At 40.2% G+C, this 21,486-nt stretch overlaps 1 protein-coding gene across 1 annotated transcript; it reads left to right on the top strand.

Moving 5' to 3' along the window:
• The first annotated feature begins 1,519 nt into the window (after positions 1 to 1,519).
• SAMM50 (SAMM50 sorting and assembly machinery component) lies at positions 1,520 to 20,866 on the top strand. The gene is made up of 15 exons (XM_084206536.1): positions 1,520 to 1,652; positions 3,363 to 3,473; positions 4,489 to 4,590; positions 5,058 to 5,145; positions 5,695 to 5,801; positions 7,715 to 7,845; positions 8,053 to 8,140; positions 8,641 to 8,769; positions 9,431 to 9,502; positions 10,575 to 10,661; positions 11,973 to 12,043; positions 12,453 to 12,520; positions 13,339 to 13,485; positions 14,528 to 14,669; positions 15,422 to 20,866. The coding sequence occupies exons 1-15, from the start codon at positions 1,632 to 1,634 to the stop codon at positions 15,465 to 15,467; spliced, it is 1,410 nt and encodes a 469-aa protein (XP_084062662.1). The 5' UTR covers positions 1,520 to 1,631; the 3' UTR covers positions 15,468 to 20,866.
• Positions 20,867 to 21,486: the final 620 nt, after the last annotated feature.

The raw sequence follows: 21,486 nt of genomic DNA, 5'->3' as shown, positions 1-21,486 counted from the left end.
CCAATCCACTCTGTTATACCACTTGTTCTTATCAGCTACAGCTGTGGCCTGTTAAGATCAGGCCTGCTTTGGTCTTTAGTAGTTGGTCCAGCTGCAACTCATTGGGGGATAAGATTACCTTCTATACCACCTTCATTCTCCCATACTGTATTCCCCTACAACAATTAAGATATGTAAAATCTGTTTTAAATCGTCTTCATTGATTAATTTACCAGTTTGTTTTAGAATTAAATCAGGAATGCCAAGTTTTGCTTCTGGTCTTTGTTGGAATACTTCTATTAACTACATTTAAATCAACCTTAACCACTTTTTCTGTTGGGCACAGCTCCCATTTTGTCTCCTTTTTCTAAAATAAAAACAGTCTCTGTTACCATGGTCTCTGAGCTTTCTTGAAATTCACCCTAGTGCAAGTTAAATCAGAATGTGTTGATGTCATTGATAGATCTGAGGTGGTTTTTTTAAGAGTACTACTACGGCTGGACTTGAATGTCACCTCAGTTTAAAGTTTGGTGGTTTTTTTGTCTTTTCTTGTTTTTTGATGGGATTTTTGTTTGCTTTCTACAACCAGTTATTTTACAAATAGCTTGTTGCATTTAAACAGAAATAATTAAAAACCAGAGAAAGTTGGGTGTGAAAGGAGAAAACAAAGGGTGTGTTGTCTCTGAGCTAAAACTAATTTAGCAGATAACTAAATATAAATTAGATAATAAAAACCTATTATTTGTCCTATGAAAAACAGATGTGCTAAAATATTTATTTATATTTAATGCAGATATTTTAAAGCATATATATCAGGAATTTAAAGTATAACTAATATATAACAACTGGATTATAAATATATAATACAAATATAAAAATGAAATATAGAAATATCCAGAGATAACAATTTAATGCAGCATAAAATAATAGTAGTAGTAATAATAATAATTATGATACCAACAATTTTAAGTAAATTATAACACGCGCTTTCATTTTCAAGTGCCCAATCTGCTTCCCCGGGTTTGAGGCAAATCCCATGGGTTTGGGATGAAACACCTGCGTTTGGGGTGAATTCCCCGGGTTTGGAGGGAATCCCGTCGGTTTCGGCTGACACAAGTGGGCTTGGGGCGAAACAAACACGGGAGTTTGGGTGAAATCATGGATTCAGGGTGAAACGAACTCGTGGGGTTGGGGGAATCCCCTGGGTTTGGGCTGAATTCCCGGGTATGGGGTGAATTCTCGGGGTTTGAGATGAACTCCCCGGGTTTAGGGTGAGTCCCGCGGGTTTAGGGTGAATTCCCTGGGTTTGTGAATTCCCTGGGTTTGGGATTAACCCCCCGAGGTTAGGCTGAATTCCCCGCGTCGGGACTGAATCTCGCGGGTTTGGGTTGAATTCCCCGGGGTTTGGCTGAATCTCGCGGGTTTGGGTTGAACTCCCCGGGGTTTGGCCGACTCCCGCGGGTTTGGGGTGAACTCCCCGGCTTTCGGTGACCTCCGGCCGCGGGAAGCGCTCCCCTGGCCCCGCCCCTTCCGCCGTCCCGGCCAATTGGCGCCGGGCGGGGCCGCCTGTCATGGCCGCCCCCGTCTTGCGGCCCTGAGCGCCCCGAGTCCGCCAGAGCCGCCGAGGCCGCGCCCGCCCCGCCGCTGCCGCCATGGGCACCGTGCACGCCCGGGTGAGGGCCGGGGCCCTGGGGATCGGCCGGGGCGGGACCCGCCGGGGGTGGGACCCGGGCAGCAGCACCGGGGCCGCCCGAAGGTCGCAGGGCCCCGCGCTCCCCGCCGCGACCTTCGGGCCGGGCACGGCGCGGCCGGGAGCGGGGCCGGGGCTGCGATCGGGGCCGTGTCCCGCCTCATCCGCTCCGCGCCTCCGAGCCCGCCGATAGCGGCACGGTCGGGCCAGGGCAGAGAGAAAGCGTCGGAGCCTGTGCCGGTGCTCGGAGGCGCCTTCCCTTCCCAGCTCATTTCTGGGGGTCTTACAGAATCATTGACACTGGCGGCTTGGAAGCGACCTTTATGGTCGTGTGGTGACACGTCCCCGCTGCCATGGGCACGGACACCTTTCACTAGCCCAGCTTGCTCACAGCCCCATCCAGCCTGGCCTTGAACGCTTCCAGGGATGGGACAGCCACGGCTGCTCTGGGCAACCTGCGCCAGGGCCTCAGCACCCTCACAAAGGAGATAAATTTCTTAGTAATTTTCTGCCTATAGAATACTTGGGTCTTTTTCACTCCTTTCCTGAGGCTTTCTCAGAGCTGACCTCCCCAGGGGGTGGGCTGGCAAGAACGAGGCTGGGGAAATGAAAACAGAGTAAAAACGACCCAAACCAAACAAAACCCAAAACCAAGCAGCTGTGAAAACACAGTGCAAAGAGAGGTGCCCTTGGTGAGACTTGGAGGCTGGAGCCTTGCATTGCTTGGAGAGGGCTGAGGGGCCTCATGCCTGAAATCATTGTGAATACATGCACAAAGCTCCAAAGCCATGTTCCTGTACCTAAAGAAGAAACATAGAGGTCTAAGTGGTCAGTTTTAAGGCTGAAGAACAGTTTCAGGGAGCTGCCTCCAGTTAAGGCTCTCGAGTATGTAAATGCCATGACTAATGTAAGTTTTGTTTCAAGATTTTTTGCTTGCATTCTCTGTTTTATGTCCATCTGTGGTGTGAACTGCTAGACAATATTGTGTGGATACAGAGTGTTTCACATTTTCTGAAATTTGTGGCAGTGGTAGAAGCTTCTGTCATCCTTTAACTGAATTTTGATGCAAAAACAATTTACTGTTCAGGAAAGCAGCTATTCTGATAAGTCTTCTTTTAGGACTCTTTCAGGTATAATAAATAAAGCTATGCTGTGTTTCCCTAAAGTGTTTGGCTCTGATGGTCAGAACGAGAGGTTTTTGAGCCATATTTGAAAAGAATAAGGCTAAAAATAAAAGAATACTGAAATATAAAGATAAATAAATACATGCAAAGCAAACTAGCATTCTGAGAACACCCTTTTTATTTTATTGTTTGACATTCATAGTCTTCTGCCTCTTAAAACCTGAACTAGAGAAGTGACAGCCTGAGCTTTAAGGGTTTTTTTAAGAATCTGGAATTCAGCTTTTTACACAAGAAGCCTGTCTTAAAACTTCAGGCTATTTTTTGGAAGAATGAAGAGTATTTTTCAGAAGTCATTCAATGTGGAAGCTATTTAGCTTTTATTAAAAATTTCAGCAAGCAGGTAGGTGTCATGCGTTCTGGTAATTCCTTTCATTTTAGTTCTCTTTTGCTTTTTTCCCTTAGGATTGGATGAGCCCACTGTTGAGAACCACGGGTATTTCTCATTTACAAAAGGCACCAGTCACAAATCTGTGTACCCTATTAAATGCTGTTTTCTCTTATGCTTTCAGAGTCTGGAGCCTCTTCCAATGGCTGGGCCAGACTTTGGTGCCTTGGGAGAGGAAGCTGAACTGGTTGAAGTTGAACCTGAGAGCAAGCAGGAAATTCTTGAAAACAAAGATGTAAGTGGCTGAGCAACATCCTGAATTATTTGGAGAGTAGTTTTTTTCAGCAATTGGCAGTAATAGAAGGTTGCTCTTATTTTGCTGTTGTATTATACATGAATACACAGAGTCATACAAATATTTTTTACAGAGTTATTATAATCTGCATAGTCTCTTTTACAAACTCTGGTATAGAATCATAGAATTGTTTAGGTTGGAAAAGACCTCTAAGCTGAGTCTTAGCTGTTAACCCAGCACTGCCAAGTCCAGCACTAACCATGTCCCAAGTGCCACATCCAGGGGTGGTGACTGCCCTGGGCAGCCTGTTCTAATACTTGACAACTAGTTGAAGCAGATCTTTTTTTTTTTTTTTACATTTACCCCTAAAATTATAATTCATTGAAAAGACTGGAAAAATAAGGGAAATGCCATCCATTTGTACTGGGTAGTGTGGAAGGTGCTGTGATTTTTACAGTAAAATTGTCTCAGGTGATTATGTATTAAAATGAAAGTAGAAAACCTTATAATGGGAGTGATTTTCAGCTGCATTTCAAACTGCACTGCTTCTATGGTAGTGGTGATTTTAACAGAGTTTAAATATTTGTGGCTTGTACACTTGTTTGATTTTCTTGATTTAATTCTTTGCTTATGTATAGTGGATGAAAGAAGTAGCAAATAACTACGACTAACTACATAATTCTGTTTTATGCACTTAGTACTGTGTGATTTCTGCAGTTGCTTCTTTGTCCATACAACATTTATAACTAAAACCCCAGCAGCTGCAATCTATCAGTGTTTCTTCTGCTACAACCAGTGTTAGCTTTGGTGTTAGACGTCTCTTTTCTTTCATTTTTGTCTTATGGGAACAATGTCCCTGAATCTTAGAAAGCAGTCATTTCTGATTATGGAGGTTAGCAGGAATTAGCCCTAGGAATCATCAAGGTTTCTCACATAATTTTTGTGCATTGGTGACCTTGATCCTCATTATTAGGTGCAAATCCAGTACTTGTGTGTAAAGATTTGTTGTGTTTAGGTGGTGGTTCAGCATGTGCACTTCGATGGACTTGGACGGACCAAAGATGACATCATCATGTGTGAAATCTCTGATGTTTTCAAGGCAAAAAATCTCATTGATGTAAGTGTTGCAGTGAATAACAGACTTGCTGTTTAAAAATTAATTACAATTTTTAATCTCTTTTTCCTGCTTTGGGCAACTCCCTTCAGACATGGGGCAACTCTGTCAAGAACAGGAGCCCCCTAAATAACTTGTAACTACTGGAACCTATTTGAATAACTGTTTTAACTATTAAAGTAATTAAGAAGCAAGTTAACAAAAGGTATGAAGGTATTGAGCCAGATGCTCTGGATCTAAATTATTTCTGCAGATGCAAGTGTTAAATTGGTTGTGTTCTGTTTTGAAGGTGCACATGTGTGTCTTTATATACAAAATCTGTGAATATTTAACAACTTAGCTGCATTTTAATTTATCCTCATTATTTTTTGTTAACCTGAAAGACTCAAAGGGACTAGATTGTCTTGAAAGCCCCTTCCATCCCAAATATCCTCTGATTCTGTGACTGAGCTACTTTTCTCATGCTGTAGGTGATGAGGAAATCTCACGAAGCTCGTGAAAAGTTGCTTCGTCTTGGAATCTTTAGACAGGTGGATGTTCTGATTGATACCTGCCAAGGTGTGTATTCCCTCATTTATCTTCACCTTTATTCTCATATATTCATACCTGTAATGTATATTTCCCTGTGTAATAGGTTGGATATTTTTTGTGTGTGTAGCTTAGTCTTGTATACCTTTATATATATTTTAGATGAATAGTTGGGTGTGCTGTGCATACAAATGTATCTACATCAGTTATCCCTATGAAGGAAATCTGTTTGCCTGTGTTTGCATATATGTGTATGTCCATGAGTGAATTTTCAGCACTTAAAATAATTACAGTAAGCTTTCCTTAATCCACAGTTTCAAGGAACATATGAGGGAAAGCTTGAAAATGTGTCCTGTAGTGGTATTGCACATCACATTGACATGAAATGATTAAAGCCAGTAATCCTGTGATTGTCAAATTCTGCACTTACATCCAAATGTCCTTTTCTCAAGCCATTTCCCTTTGTAGCATGGACTTTTATTATGCCTTAACTCGGTATTCAAATAATTCAAGTAACCTCCTCTCTGCAATTTTTAAAATATCTCTTTAGAGATAACATGCACTTCATTTATTCTTCAGGGGATGATGCCCTTCCAAACGGTTTAGACGTGACCTTTGAGGTAACCGAATTGAGAAGGTTAACTGGGAGCTATAACACCATGGTTGGCAACAATGAAGGCAGCATGGTATGGATGGCTTCAAATTATTAGTAATGCATTTTGGTATTCCTCTTACCTTTAGTTTCAAGCCTAGCTAGGAATTTGGTGATCCAGCCTTACTAAGACTTTGTCAGGCCTTTGTGGCAGAGTTTCATTCAGCAAAAGCCTATTTTAAACTGGGGGACAATGCTGTAACTTCCAGCTCAGCATGTTAGTTCTGTAATTCTTGAAACTTCTTGAATTATTTCTTGCTACTATTTAAGATGTTTAATCTATTGGAGAGATTAGTAAGGAATTTAGCATTTTATTTCTATGAGATATACTTGGAAGTATTTTTCTTCTCAGTCAAAATGCTTTATATTTGACTTAGAAATTTTTCTTGTTTTTCTCTTTTAGCCTGGCATCAGTTATTCTGGGCTGTAGGTTTTCATGAATTCTACAAACTTTGGGACTTGTTTTCATATGACTCAATTAAGGATGCATCAGATTAAAATCTTGTATGAACAGTATTTGCCAATTGCCCCAGGAAGCACCAGCTGTGCTGCTGGTCTGTGAATGTGCTTTTACCAGAAGTGCTGCTGTGAGCAGGTTGTGCTTTCAGGTGCTCATCCTGCACCCCTTTTGCCTTCTCACTTGCACAGGGCAGCTGTGCCTGGGGCTGGTGGATAAGCCAGATCAAGGGGCTCATCCTTGTCCTCTTAAGGGTATTTTTAACCTGGATAAGATCCCACATGACTCAGGTGATGGTGTTTTGCATGTGCAAGGAGAGTTGGAACTGGGTGAGTTGAGAGCTGCTTATGCAGCTCCACTGCCAGGAGCCAGGTTCATGGTGTTGCGGCCTGAAGGAAACCAGCAGGGAATCCTACCTGTTGCTTCCAGCGCTGCTCAGAACTGACTGAAAGCTGCTTGGGTTTTTCTTTTTGTGCTCAGCTTCCTCTTCTGTTTGATTTTAATTTATCACAGAGAAGTAAAACTTGTGAATGCTCTAAAAGCATGACTTGTATACACTGATATTGGCAATCCAGACTATGTTTCCTTAAGAGTTGAATAGATTTATTTATTCTAATCCCTTAAATTCAGCTGGAGCTTATACATCTAGTACTTCATACTAACAGCCTTTTCTTTTTATGGCATAATAACCATCATTACAAAGCTCGGGTTACTGGTTTGCTTCCAACAGCTGTCAATCCCAATTCCAGTCAGAATTTGGGAGTTTTTTAGTATTCTTTTCCAACAGAATACACAACAATAGTACAGTGGTGGTGTCTGTGTTGGGAGGAAACCTGCGCCATCTTTTCTGTCAGAGGGCCAAGAGCTGCCTGAAGGATGCAAGGAATTTGTGTCAGAATAGGCAAAACTGTTTCAGTAGTTTCTGGAGAATTGTAGAATTGTGTTGTGCCACCATCAGGTCTGGTTGCAAGAGGATCTTGGTGCTGAAAACAAAACTGCAGGGAAGTGGCTCCATAGTGGTAATTCTCCCTTGCTTTGGTTCTGATGAGCCCTCTCTGATAGGGATTTTTCCTGAGGATCAGTGGGAGAGTCTGCAATTGCAGAGCAGCTGCTTGTTGTGCCAAAGATTTGTTCTCCAGGGCTTTGAGACAGGCTTGGAGATTTTGCTGGAAGTAATATCAGTACTGATATCTCAGTGAGAGTGCAAATTAAATCAGCAGCTACTAAACAGCAATAAAAGTTGGATGTTTGATTGTAACTTGCACTGTTGGCTTTTGCTGCCAGTGCAGGGAGAAAACTAACTGAGAAAAAAAACTACATTCAGTTACAAGTATTTTTAAATACCTTAATTTCTAATTCTCATGATGTCCCTGTCTTCAGCATATGATTTAGATGCAAGGCAGCAAACAATATAAAATGTTATTGCGTGGGGAGGTTTTTGTTTGTTTGTCTAGTGTTTTGGTGGTTTTTTTAAAATTTATTTTCTTTAGGTGCTTGGGCTGAAGTTCCCAAATCTCCTTGGACGGGCAGAAAAGGTGACCTTCCAGTTCTCCTATGGAACAAAAGAAACGTCATACGGCCTGTCCTTCTTCAAACCACGGCCTGGAAACTTTGAAAAAAAGTAGGGGATGTGTTTTTCACTACTTCTGTTTTTAGTGAAGGAATATAAAACAATTAAAAGATCTTTCCTTGAATACGAGTTGCATTTATTCTTTCCTGAGGGTCTGGTAATGATGTAGCAGAGCTGGTTTCTTAAATTTTTGTAGTTATTCAGAGCTGTACCTTAAATAGTTTCCCTTTCAAACTTGCCAGTAATGTTGTGTTTCAGTTTTTCAGTTAATGTATACAAAGTAACTGGACAGTTCCCTTGGAGCTCTCTTCGAGAAACAGACAGAGGAATATCAGCAGAATATAATGTGAGTGTAGCAGGAGTGTAACACATGCTTCATTTACATTTCAGTTGGGCTCTTAGAAATATTTGTTTAACTTTTTGAATAATTGAATCACTCATGCACAGGGTTGACTTGTCTTTATTTGAAAGAGGTCAGTGAATTGAAAATGACAGAGGTTGTGCATCTTGGAATTTTTTTTGTTCCAATTCACTCTCATTTTGGCGATATAAAAATGCGAGTGTGTTTTTCTTCAATTTTTTTTTTAATTATCATTTCAGAGAGGCAGCTGACTGCCTAGTTTGCTGTATCAGCCCAATTCAAGATATTTTTCATTTGGAATGGATTAATTTGTGTGCATCTAACTCTCTTGGCTGGAGCAGAATTAGCATAACTCTGAAATGGAAAAGAGTTTCTCTCTGTTTCAAGCAGTTTGGGAAGAAAGCCATAGGCTCAAATATAAAAAAAATATTTTTTTTTAATTTTGTAACAATTGTTTTAATGACTTTCTCAATCCTTTATTGTAGTTTCCCATCTGGAAGACCAATCACACAGTGAAGTGGGAAGTTGTGTGGAGAGAGCTTGGCTGCCTTGCTAGAACAGCATCCTTTTCTGTTCGAGAGGAAAGTGGACACTCTCTAAAATCTTCTCTCTCTGTAAGGCTTTTTCATTATAATATTTTAAAAACACATAACTTTGAGTCGTCTCATACTTAGGAGTGATACCAAAGGAGCTTTTTGTCTTTGGAGGGAAGGTGTTTTCCTTCAGACATATTGTGCTGTGTCCAGTCATTGCCATGGAGTGATCCAGGAGGCCCAAAGGGAGAGCAGGGAATTAAGAGAATTATAGTTGACTGTTAGGTTTTGACTTGTTCTCCCTCTGTCTCACCTGCCATCTCTTTTTGCAGAATTGCTTTGTTTTGTAACAGACAGGAAGAGTAAATTTTCTCATCCTAAGCCTTTTGTAAACATTCTTCCCAATGCCAGCTTCTGGTCACTTGCCATCTTTCACTTACAGCTTACAAACTGTAGGAGATAAACTCTTCGCAGATTGGTGGGTTGCAGTTGGGCTGCTGCTCTGTTTCTGGTGTGTGCCATGGGCAGAAAATATAAATGTATGCATTTCATGTGGCCTGTAAATGTCAAACAAAGCCAGTCTATAGGGATATTGTTCCCAAATCCATGTAGCTACACTAATCTTAGTTGGAGCTGTGCTTGTCTTCCATTGTTTGCACAGTTTTGGAAGGAAAATAATGCTGTCACTCTGAGGCATTCAACAGATATGAGAACCTAACCCAAATTTTTTTCTTCTTTTCAGCATGCCATGGTAATTGATTCCCGGAACTCCTCAATCTTGCCAAAACGAGGTGCTTTGCTGAAAATTAATCAGGTAGCTTTAAATCACTTGTGCTATTATTGAAGTTTATCTGTGTGTTCAAATAAGTCTTAATTTATCTAATTGATGTTCATGTTAAGATGTCTAAAGTTAGAAATTAATCTAAAATTGACTAGGAGACAATGCAGATTGGTAATTACCTTTTCTGTTTACCCAGTGTAAATCATGAAACTTTTTTTTATGGTGGAAAATTTTCATTTCTATGCCATTAGTCAAAGAGCACAGCCTCTCCATCAGCATTAAATTATTTATTAGCTGAGAGACACTGCCCTGACACTATTTGCGCTAGACTTTCAGTGGGTATTAATTGGCCCTTTTTTTTAACACTGTCATGCACAGATTGCCAGGCTGCAGTCCTGTTGCTACTTACATAATTTCTAAGTCTGAGAGTTAAAAATGAAAGACTGGGTAAAAATAACTCTCCAAGGCATATGCATGTATCATTTTGGCTGAGAACATGCTTTTCCCTCTTGTTACAGTCAGAGCCTTTCTAAAAGTTGTGTTTTCTGCTGTATGGGTAATACTTCAGAATCATTAATTTCTCTGGTGCTTTAGAGGCAGATTTGAAATGCCACTGGAAGTAAAAGTAAGCAGCAGTGGACTGTTGTGAGTGAGAGAAGTGGCTGTAATTCAGTGTTTAGGTACTGTGTAATTTGTTAGATCCTGCCTCTAACACTGAGTTAATTCAGTCATTTCATGAGAGCTGAAAATAATGAATTGTGTTATGCCCTTCTTCACCAGATGAAATCTTCTCAGATCTAGGAAAATACATTTTTGATTTTGGATGCTGCATTTTCCAGCTCCATTCTATCTTGCCTTCATTTATAAAATGGCTTGGAAAGCAATAGTTTGGTTTAATATTTGGAAAAGAAAAAAATGCAGCTCAATATTCTGAGGCTCAGATTCATGTGTGGCTCAGTCCAAAAATCAGCTCCCTCACCATGCCAGTGTTTCTGTATTTCTTGTAAAGAAAAATATTGCCTGTGCTGATGCAGACATGCTGAACTTTTAGATGAAAGGAACATATAATATCTGTTGCAACTTCCATAAATTTATGTCTTTGCAGGAGTTGGCTGGCTACACAGGTGGAGATGTGAGCTTTCTGAAAGAGGATTTTGAATTTCAGTTGAATAAGCAACTGCTATGGGATTCGGTAAACTTTTTAAAGATATTTTAATAATTGACCTGAGGTTTTTCTGGGGCTCTTAAACCTATGTCTTATGATTATTTTCCACTATGGATTAGGAAAAAGATTGTGAAAAATGGCTGGAATAGATAACTTGATTCTGTTTTCTGGAAAATGGACTGTCTGTATTTTTAACTTTCCTGCTGTGCACAATTACTTGAAAATTGGGAATTTTGGAGGGAACTTTTTTCACAGTTTACCATAAGAATGATTTTCCTTCTAGAAGTGATGTTGGTCACGTCTGTTCTTTGTGGTCTTCCTTAGGTGGGATTTTTCAAAAACCTTGGAAGTTTTTGAAAAACTTAAAAATTTGAAACCTTTATGAATATTCTTTATAATCCTGGTTTAATTTCCTTTTTAATTGAAATGTTGAATATATAACTGTTCATCTTGGTATCATAGCATGTAATTGTTTCTTGTGTATAAGATTATTGGGAAAAAATGGGAAGGCTGATTTCAACAGCATTGATTCAGTATTAGGTGGAAATAGGATTTTGAAATAAAATACTGAAAAACTGTAATAAGAATTTCAACATATCCCAGGAATATTTCTAACTGAATTTAGAAAGAAGTTTTTTATTGCAAGGAGATAGTGCAATAAATTCTTCTCAGAGCTGAATGGGGAATTAAGCATCCACTTGCATCATGAAGATTTAAAAATCAGGGGTTTCAATAATTTCTATCCCAGAGGTATTGACAGAAGATGTCACTGTCTATCAGTGACACCTGGCACACAGGCAGCAAGCAAATGATTAAATTATTTATTTCAGTGACTTGAATAGCAAGAATTACTTTTTATAGATAAAGGATAACTCTGTAGTTTATTTGATGTCAGTATAGTGAGTCACAGAAGGTGGTTTCATGTAATTATAAGGTTAATTTACAGACAGGTTATAATTGTACATTTTTGGCAGCTGCTTGTTGGACTTGGTCTTCTGTGGGTTTCAAATTGCCAGGAATAATTGATGGCAGTGGTGTTGTCTTAATTCAAGACATGAAAATTCTCAAGACAAGAGGTGCTGGATGAGGTTGAGTGCTCCCTTAAGCTGTTGTGGAAGTAGCATTTGGTTCAAATATGCTATATTGACATTTTCAAGGCACAGCACTGCATAAAAGAAAGAGGGCAGCAGCCATCAAGAATTTTCTGAAAATCCTGTTGCAAATCTGACATACAGGGTGTGATATCCACAGGATATGAGCAGCTGTAGCTCTGGGAGACTGATGGGAGCTGTCCCTGAGGAATAAGTACTAATAAACAGCTTGTTTTTCTCTCCAAAGGTGGTTTCAGCATCATTCTGGGGGGGAATGCTGGTACCTATTGGAGACAAGCCATCCAGTATAGCTGACAGGCAAGTTTTTTAAATGTTTGGGGGCTTTTCCCCAGTCAACGGAGGTATTGTATATAGAAAACTCTGCACAAGAGAAAAACAGTAGTAGTTCTGAGGAGAATAAAATGTTTGTAGTTAGCTGTAATTGCATGTTCACACTCAAGCTATTTTCATATTGGGCTGGTAAAAATTTATAAATTGCTGTGTAGTAGCTCTGCCTACCCATATTTCTGGTTGCAAAATGGTATTTACCACCTGCAAAATTCTGTAACAGGCATAGGCTTATTCAGACACAAAGCCATATTGTGACTCTGTTCACTCTGCAGCAAATTTTGCCTTCTAATGCTGGTGTTTAAAGATCACATTACTAAACCTGTTACAAAGTCACCTTTAAGTGAAGCATTAAATTAAATTTCTCTGTATTCACTAGGTTTTACCTTGGTGGACCAACAAGTGTGCGTGGATTCAGTATGTACAGCATTGGACCCCAGAGTGAAGGTCTGACACTTTTAAGTCCCCCTCCTCTGACAATACTGTAAATATTAGTGTGTCACAGAGAGTCCTTAAACTTTGTATAACCTGGAAATAATTACACTCATTCTCTACTTTTGAGAAGTGTTATGGCTTGATATGCTGTTTACAGATCAGTTCACAATGGGATAAAGCCAGGCAGTTCTTAGTTAAGCTGTGATTAATTACTAATTTTATAAACCATGTGTGCATTCAAACTTGCATGCTTCAAGTGTGTAATTTTAATTAGTAAGCAACCTTCAAGCTGGAAAAGTTCCCAAAACATGTTATAGCAACAGTTTGTTTGATACAGCCTATGTTCAGGTAGCTTAGGGGAAAGATAATCTGCTCAGCAGAGGTGTTTGGAGTGCCAGGAGCTTCCTCAGTTCTGTGCCTTCCTCTGCTGTTACCAATGGATTCAATATCCAGTCTATTTTGAAATTAATCGTTCAGTTGTATCAATTGCCCATTTTTATTACCAAGAGAAGTATTGCAAAGGTGGCCAGGAGGTAATTCTGGTGAACTGTCATGTCTCAGGCTGTTCTGGTGAGGGAAGGAAGAAAAATGTACTTCCCTTGGGAGGTTTAAAGAAATGTGGAAGTTCTAATTTTTCAAACTAATAGTGGTGAGTTTGGAGCGAGTCGGAAGCAAATGGGAAGAGTTGTAAAGGGTAGAAGTGGAATATGAACTTATGGAATGTAAAACAACTTATGGATGTGTTTTTGTACCTTTAACAAGTGATTCTTTTAATGTGTTCCATAGTAAATTAAAATGCAAATGTTTATTCCAACATTTTGCCCAAACAGGTGATTACTTGGGAGGAGAAGCCTACTGGGCTGGAGGGTTGCATCTCTACACCCCTCTCCCTTTCCGGCCTGGCCGTGGAGGGTTTGGAGACCTTTTCCGAACACATTTCTTCCTTAATGCTGGAAATCTCTGCAATCTCAACTATGGTAAGACTCAACAGAATAAAAAAACCCTCTTCTCTTGTTTACTGTATATATTTTGGTGCATGTCAAAAATCTGCTGCTTTTTACTTCTATATTTGACAGATTGCCAGTAGTTTATTTAGCTCTCTCCATAATTTCCAGCACAACTTGTAGGAAAGAGAGCCAGGAGGATAATGGTAGTGTCTATGAACAGGTGATGTTTGCAGACCAGTGTATAACTAACACTTGCTATCCTACACCATTCTGAAGGGAGAATGAAAGATGATGTTTTAGTGGAGTTCTGGTGTTTACTGGGATGAACTAAAGAAAAAGTGGTGGCATTAGATGAGGGTGTGGTAGCTGATGGGACTCTTCTTCCTCCCATCCCTAACTCTATTCAGGATGCATTTCAGTGTATTGATCTATGACTTTTCAATATGATTTCAGTCTGGTTTAGAATATAGTAATATTTGATGTCTGCCTCACTTGATGTAAGAAAGGTGGCATCCATATGGGAGGGAGATAATTCAATCAACTTAAAAATAGTAGAGACCCACTGAATCATAGAATAGGGTTCCAGAATGGTTTGGGTTGAAAAGGACCTTAAAGCTCTTCTTGTTCTCCTGCCTGCCATGGGCAGGGTCACCTTCCACTATCCCAGGTTCCTGCAAGCCACATCAGCTGGGCCTTGGACAGTTCCAGGGATGGGGCAGCCACAGCTTCTGTGGGCAACCTGTGCCAGGGCCTCAGCACCCTCACAGGGAAGAATTTCTGTCTCATATTCAATCTAACCCTCCTCTCTGTCAGTCTGAAGCCATTCCCCCTTGTTCTGTCACTCCAGACTCTTGTAACTTAGTTTCTCTCCATTTTTCCTGTGGGCTCCCTTCAGGCGCTGGAAGAGAGCAGTAAAGACATTGAAATCTTTACTACTCATTTCCTCCTTCTTGCTAGTAGGTGCCCTATAGTGGGACATAGAGACCAGCCAACGATCCAAGGGAAATCACAGTGTTTTTATTCTAGTTCTGCTCTCTTGCTGTGCTGCTCATCCGTTGGTGTTTGCCTGCAGGTGACGGTCCCAGGGCGCACCTGCAGAGGCTGGCAGAGTGCATCCGCTGGTCCTACGGCGCGGGAATAGTGCTGCGCCTGGGAAACATCGCCAGGCTCGAGCTCAACTACTGCTTCCCCATGGGAGTACAGGCTGGAGACAGGTTGGTTTGGTACACCGGCTTCTGCAGAGGCTCCTGCACTCCTGTCTGCTTTCTCAGAGCCAGTTGTGCCATGTGGGTTTGTCTAGTCCATTCCAAAAGACGTCTCGGTGCTGCTTTCCCAGCCCGCTTTATTCACCTTGGTGGCACAGCTGCGTTATGACTTTGCTTCCCAAGTGCCACAGTTCATTTCCCTTGAGAGCAGCTGTTGATGCGTGCAAATAGCTGTGCAGCAGCTTCATTTCTTGTGGGGAAGTGATCACTCAAACAGCTTGTGGGGTGTTCTTAAGCCTTCTAAACCCAAATGATTGGATAAATACCTCATTTGCTGTCTTTAATAAATACCTAGTTTAATGTCTTTGCTTGAAAAAGGAAAACAAGTTTATGTATAAAGAGAAAAGAAGAACAAATTCATTTGTTAGCAACCACTGTGCATCAAGTAAATATCATAATATGCAATTAAAAGCTTCAGGAGGCCTGTTCTTGTTTGTGAGTATTGTGAGAGATAATCCAGTCTTTTGTACACGAGTAGTATTGTTTCTGTGGGCAATGTGAATGTATAATAGCAATTTCAAAATTATGGGCTTTTTTTGGAAATATAAATGTTCCATATGGATGACAGATTGTCAAAACATTTATTTTAAAAAAACATTGTCAGCCAAAACCTTTGGAATTTGGGGATAGGGAGAATTGATTTTTCATTTCATTAGTAATTTATATATCACTTACTTTGTTTATTGTTTGTTTCTTTTCAGGATATGTGATGGTGTTCAGTTTGGAGCAGGAATAAGATTTCTATAATGCAGAAATATTTTACATCACGGAATGAAATTGTGCTTTGGAGATGAAATCAAGACTATAACATAATTCAAAATGGTCCTTTTTCCTTGAAATGCAGATACATAGCTGAGTGATTTACCTCTTGGACTCCACAAGAAACTACATTAAATAATTATGCTCTAAAGGTTCATTGTACCTCTGATTCTTATCAAAGATGGGAGAATGTTTGTAGGAGTCTATCTTACAGCTTTTAGTTGTTGGTTTTTACTTGAAGTATTAGAGTTGTGTCAGATATTGGTTCTTGGATATGGTTCATATCATTAGAGTTTTATTGGTCTGCACAGCCTTCCCTCCTCCAACCACAAGTCCTTGAAAAGGCTGTTACAGGTCAAAAACTATACCATTTTAATGGTTCTAAATGAATCAAAATATTCTGATTTTAATATATTTCAGTTGTAAGTCACCTCTGTTTAAATTGCTAAAATCTGAATTACATACTGTAAAAATTCAAGTCATCTGTCTAGCATAGTAAGTACTAAAATTATAATTTTGAAAGGTTCAGGGCTCTGAACTTTGAACTCTCAGCAAAGCTTTTGATTTATGTCTTGCAAAAGCAGCTTTTTGTAGCAGTTGCAAAAAGTGACTCCAGACATAGAAGGGTGTAGAACTTCCTGGTTTCTCTTTGTGTCTTTCTCCTGACTTGTTGAGATGCTAATTTCTTCTCTAGGTCACCTCTGACTTTATCACTTGGGGTATAATCCAGTTTATAAAGATGGACTTATTCACTACTTTGGTCCTAACATCTTTGGAGGTAGTTGCATACTGATTATTTTTATGTGTATCAACCCTCTGTGGTCATGCTGAGAGAATATGAGGAGTGCACTTTCCCTGTATCTACATTCACTTTTTTTTGTTGTTAAGTGTTGGCAGGTTTAAAATCACAATACAAAGAAGATTCTGGGGGAGCAGAACATAAATATTTGAGCTGTTAAACTCCTGATTTTTTTTCTGCTCAGCTAAAGACATCTTTGGACATGCTGGTGCTCTGCTTGACTTTGCTGCATATGTCAGGACTGCTCATTTCCAATCAAGTCAGCACTCAAACTCTACCACGAAAGCTCATTTCCAATCAAGTCAGCACTCAAACTCTACCCCCCTTTTTAAAGAGAACACAGTTTTATACATTGGTTTAGCATTGGTATGTATTGCTGTTGGTGTAATACAGTAACTAAATCTGGTTTAGTTGATAATTCCCTAAAATATGAAGGCTACAAACTGGACTGTCTGGATTTGCAGAGCTCTGCTTTGATTAAATATCTTTCCCTCCCCTTATAAAGTAGCAGCACTAGGCTTACAGATTTTCCAAATGGTGTGAATGACAGAAGTCAGCTGTTTCAGATAGCAAAATTTGATATAAAAAAACTTTTTCAGTGTGTTTATCTAACAGATACTGTAGCAAGTATGTATTTAACCTAGCATTTTTGATTATTCTTTTGTTGTTATGAGATAAAATATGAAACTATGTCAAGAATGTCAACAAATGTTATTAGTTTTTTCCAGCACTGTCGACATTTTGACATATAAAAATATTTTTAATGTGAATGTTTAGATACTAAAATACTGTTAGGGTTTTCTCCTAGTAGTTCAAAGTTAGCTGCATTCTGCTGCCTTAAGAGTTCTATTTTGTGCACACTGTGTTTACTCAAGGCTGCTCAAGTGCTATACTTTATTATGACACAAGACCTTAAGCCCAGCTGGCTGAGAGGGCTCAGCAATGTTCTGAGTTGAGCAGGCCTAGGGCTCAAACCCAGTGTGCACACCACGCACCAGCCAGGCCACAATGAAGCTTTGAGAGAGCTCTGTGAACATCAAGGGAGGAATGGAAGAAACTGCTGAAGGCTGAAGAGATCTTTTGAGCACATCTTCTGACAGACCTCGCTGTGCCACTCACCAGAGAATTGTCCAGTAGGATAATAAGAGCAAGTCATGTTCCATGAGGCTCCACCTGCATCACTGTTTTCCTACTAGCATTGCACTAGGTTGAAAAGTAACATTTTCTTATGGCATACCACAAGTGCACGAAAGCTATCCAGTACAGAAAGTATGTCTTAATTCTTCTGGAAGAAGCACCTGGATTATGTGGTTGCTTCTATGGAATATTGTATGATTAATATATTTCCATTTAAATTTTGCAGCAGAGGCCCAGATACTCAAAATGGATAAGGTAGAAATCAGAATTCCAGTATAAGCTGCCATAGTGTTCCGTGGGAGAGCTTTGGGCAGATCTGAATCCATGTTCTTTGTGGTTGTGTTTCTGGCCAGATGAAAGGATAAACAGAGTAAGGCCTGCAGCCAGAACTGTGATTCAGAAGCTTGGTGTTTGTTTAAATGGACAGTTTTGGATATCAGTTTACCTGTGGACTAGTGAAGATGCTCTTGCTTTTCAGGCATGCCGCTGTTAAGGACAGCAAGGTGGCAAGGAGTGTCCTCAAACAGCGCATCTGGAAAGTGCTCGTGGCCTCCTGATTTCATGTGAGCAGTGCTGAGGCTGGAGGTCCCACCAGGCTGGCAGAGTCCCTTCAGCTGTGGTCTTAATTCACTGCTTGCAGCACTTTCTGGGGGCTGAGGGAGGCCTGGGGAGGAGAGGATTGTTCTGGGACAAGGTTTGAAGGGTCTCAGTGATGTGTCAGGGCACCCACGAGCCTGGGAGAAGGTGGCAGTAGCATGTTAGAAGTATGGCAAATATTTTCATCACCACTTCTAAGACCGTGGGTTCCAGCTGTTCTGCCTATATAAAAAAAGTTGAAATTGCTCTTTATATTTGGAAGATCTGGTGTTCTCAGGTGCTGTTAATGAGTAAGTTTCTAGGGAGCTTAGGTGAAGGTGGAAGAGGAAACTGGGAGGTTGTGAGAATGTAAGGGGCAGGTTAGCTGGCATACTAAGGCCATAACCGTATTTCACATATTTCATTTGAAAATATAAGCTTTAAAAATAAAGCTGACCTCAATAATACAGAAGTGTGCTTCAACATAAGTACCTTTGCTGTCACTGTGCCTTTTTTCACACAGATCTGGCTGCCAGTCTTTGAAGAGGTGTAGCAACTAAGGTTTAGTACTTCCTACCTTTGCAAAATACCTGCTGGTTTTGTCAGGCATTTGTATAGAATTGTCCCTGTTGTGCTCTTTGAGGGAAGTGTCCCAAGACCTTCCCATGTATAATCAAACACTGAAAAGTGAGGGGAGGTCATGTTGGCTCTCCCTCCTCTGGGCTGGGTGAGCACTCACATGAAAAGATGTGAATTTTTACTGTTGTGTTCTGGGGAAAGAAAACACCATGAGTCCTTTGTTGGGACTACTAAGGAGGTTGGTCAGATATCTCGAAGATTATCCAAAACTTTGTATGGGAGAGCATAAGAATCCCAAAACTACAGAATTTGAGTGTACACTACAGTTTTTTCTGCTATTCTTGTCTTGTTTTCAAGAGGACTGGAACTTGCAGCCACAGCTTCAGTAGGAATCTTTTCCAGGAGAATTTTTGCACAGCTTCTCAACCACGGCAAGCTTGTTGAGATAGTGGGTGTGGGTTTTGTGAGAGCAGTGCTAAATCGCTGTTAGCAACTGCAGTGCTGTTGGATGATTTTACTGTAATTGGGATGAGACACTGTGCTCAGTGTATCCTGTGCTTTCTTCTCTTGTTAAGTTAAAAATGAACTCAGAGCCAACATCTGCACGGGATAAATGGTCTTTGTACAAGCTTTTCAGTTAAATTGAATTCATAATAGAAGGCACTCTGAAGCAAATCAGTGGCATCAGTTAGGTGGTACATTCCTGCCTCAGTATTTAATAAATAACATTATTAACCCTGCCCCCCCATCCCAGAAAAACCCCAAACAACAAACCAAACCCAAACACCAGCAGTCACACCCCCAACACAATTTCATTTATCTGGCAGACCAGGAAGAAAAATTAACTGTGTCTTGTGTCTTTAAACTTTAAGTCAGTACAGGTGGTGTTAAAATAGAATATGACCAATGATTTGCTGGTTTAAGAAGTGGCTGGGTTTGCCTTGTTTCAATATCTGATGAAGAGAGACCATATATTCAATGTCACTGTTATTTTGTCATATATGTAATAACAGTAACTTCAGGTGGTCTAAAATTTTGAAAGGAGTATAAAGTGCTATGAGGTTAAAATAAAGGAAACAACACCTGTCAAAAAGGTGAGCAATGTTAAAATGAGTAGATGTGGATTCAGACTTTTAAATGGTCAGTTAAATATTAAAGTAGCAGTTCAGTGCTGAAAATAAAAACATTTTAAACAAGGCTTAGTTTTTTAGTGTAATTCTCTCAAATTACATATTTATGCTCTGGCAGTTTTTTAAATGATAATACCCTCATTATTGGAATATTGAATAGCTTCTTATAGAAATACATAGGAATCTCATCCCTAATGAGAGGAAGGTACCAGAGAGAATTTTCTGGCTGCAGAGGGCTGGTATTTCATTCATTATGGAGACTTTAAACCAGGCAGCTGGGCTTGCTCTGAACTGGAGGCCACTGACCTGGTGCACAGCAGCAGCAGTGTCCCTGTTAGTGGCCATTAGCCAGTTAAATCACTGCGCACTAACACTGATCAAAGCAGTCGTGGAAGCTCTTCATTTCCTGCTTAGAAGAGCCCTATTTGTTTGATAAGTCTTTAAAAGGCTCCAGGTTTTGTTTTGGTGTTTCTGAAGTGCGATTTGACTTTTTGTTGCCATGGGCTCTCCTATCTCAAACAACTCCACCTCCTTTTTCCTATTCAGCAATAGGCTGAATGCTTTTTCTACTTAGCTATACATTGAAGCATTTTATAAATAGATAGGACATCAAAGTCAGAGGTGAATGGATCTGTCTGTGTGGCTTTATTTCAATTATTAAAAGACACTTTCTTTTAAGTGGTTACATATTGAATGCTACACTGGAGTCAGTGAAGTTTTGTTTACCATTTGTTCCATGTGTGTAAATTAACCAGTTTGTTTGCTTTCTTGCTGAAAGTTTGTACTCGTACATTTTCTGATAGTAATTTCATTTTAAAAAATCTGGTGTGAGAACTGATTGATTTTTATGGGGCTTTTTTCCCCCCAGAAATTGGATAAAATGCTTTTTCCACACTGCCTTAAAGCTAAATGTAATCTAAGACTTCAGTATGCATTTTATTAAATGAAAATATCTACTAGTCCTGTTGGAGATCAACATTACTGTGTGGGTTTTGTATGAATTCAGGTTATTGATGAACTGAAAATGGAGCTTGAACTTGTAAAAGGTCTCATGTGGCTTATGCCAGGAGAATGCAGTTGATGCCCTTGCTAATTATTTAATTTTGCAAAGTGGTTTTGTAACTGGTATTGATCCCACCCCTGGTAAATTCTCTTTTGCAGTCTAAAAGCCTCTGCTACAGGCAACACACTGTTGTTGCAGGAAATGAAATTTATTTGTTGTTCCAAAGGAGAGTTTCAATAAAGTTTACAGAAGTGTGCGCTCCATTCAAAAGAGCTTTCCCAGCCTGGTCATGTGTGCTCTCCACTTCCCTTCGGCTGGCACTTGCCCTTGGGTGACTTCATGCTCAGTCACACTGGAAAGCTTGGGCTGGGTGATTTTGGTTTTTGTTTGTTGGGTTTTTCTTTTAGTTGCCAAAGTGACTGTACAAAAGCAGCTGGAGGTGCGGGACAAGAGTAGGTCTGGATGACAGAGGGGATTAGCTGGGGTTAAATCTCAAATGAAACTTAGAAAATTCTCTCTGCTACATTCTGCTTTGGATGTGTCCTGCCTCTGTGTCAGGTCAAGCCTGCAAATCTGTCCCATATAAGCTGGGTGTGCAGCTCCTGAGCCAACTGTGTTTGTTTGAATGCGCTCCTTTGTTGGGGCAAGGGCTGCCGACAGGGACACTGCTCGCAGGAGCACGGACAGAAGTTGTGTGTGACTTTGGGGACTCAGCAGTCCCGTTAAAATCAGTGGGATCACTTCAGGGGCTTAAACAGGACCAGACCCTAACACTAGAAACTC

Source organism: Fringilla coelebs, assembly GCF_963513975.1.
Source record: "Fringilla coelebs genome assembly, chromosome: 5".
Lineage (NCBI taxonomy): Eukaryota > Metazoa > Chordata > Aves > Passeriformes > Fringillidae > Fringilla > Fringilla coelebs.
This window is presented reverse-complemented; position numbering and strand designations above follow the sequence as displayed.

Bases quoted from the DNA above. Each gene is read 5' to 3' on its own strand.
- SAMM50 (XM_084206536.1), top strand. From the start codon at position 1,632: ATGGGCACCGTGCACGCCCGG. The intron at 5,802-7,714 runs GTATGGATGGCT...TATTTTCTTTAG, and splicing joins GCAACAATGAAGGCAGCATG to GTGCTTGGGCTGAAGTTCCC. The intron at 12,521-13,338 runs GTCTGACACTTT...TTGCCCAAACAG, and splicing joins CATTGGACCCCAGAGTGAAG to GTGATTACTTGGGAGGAGAA.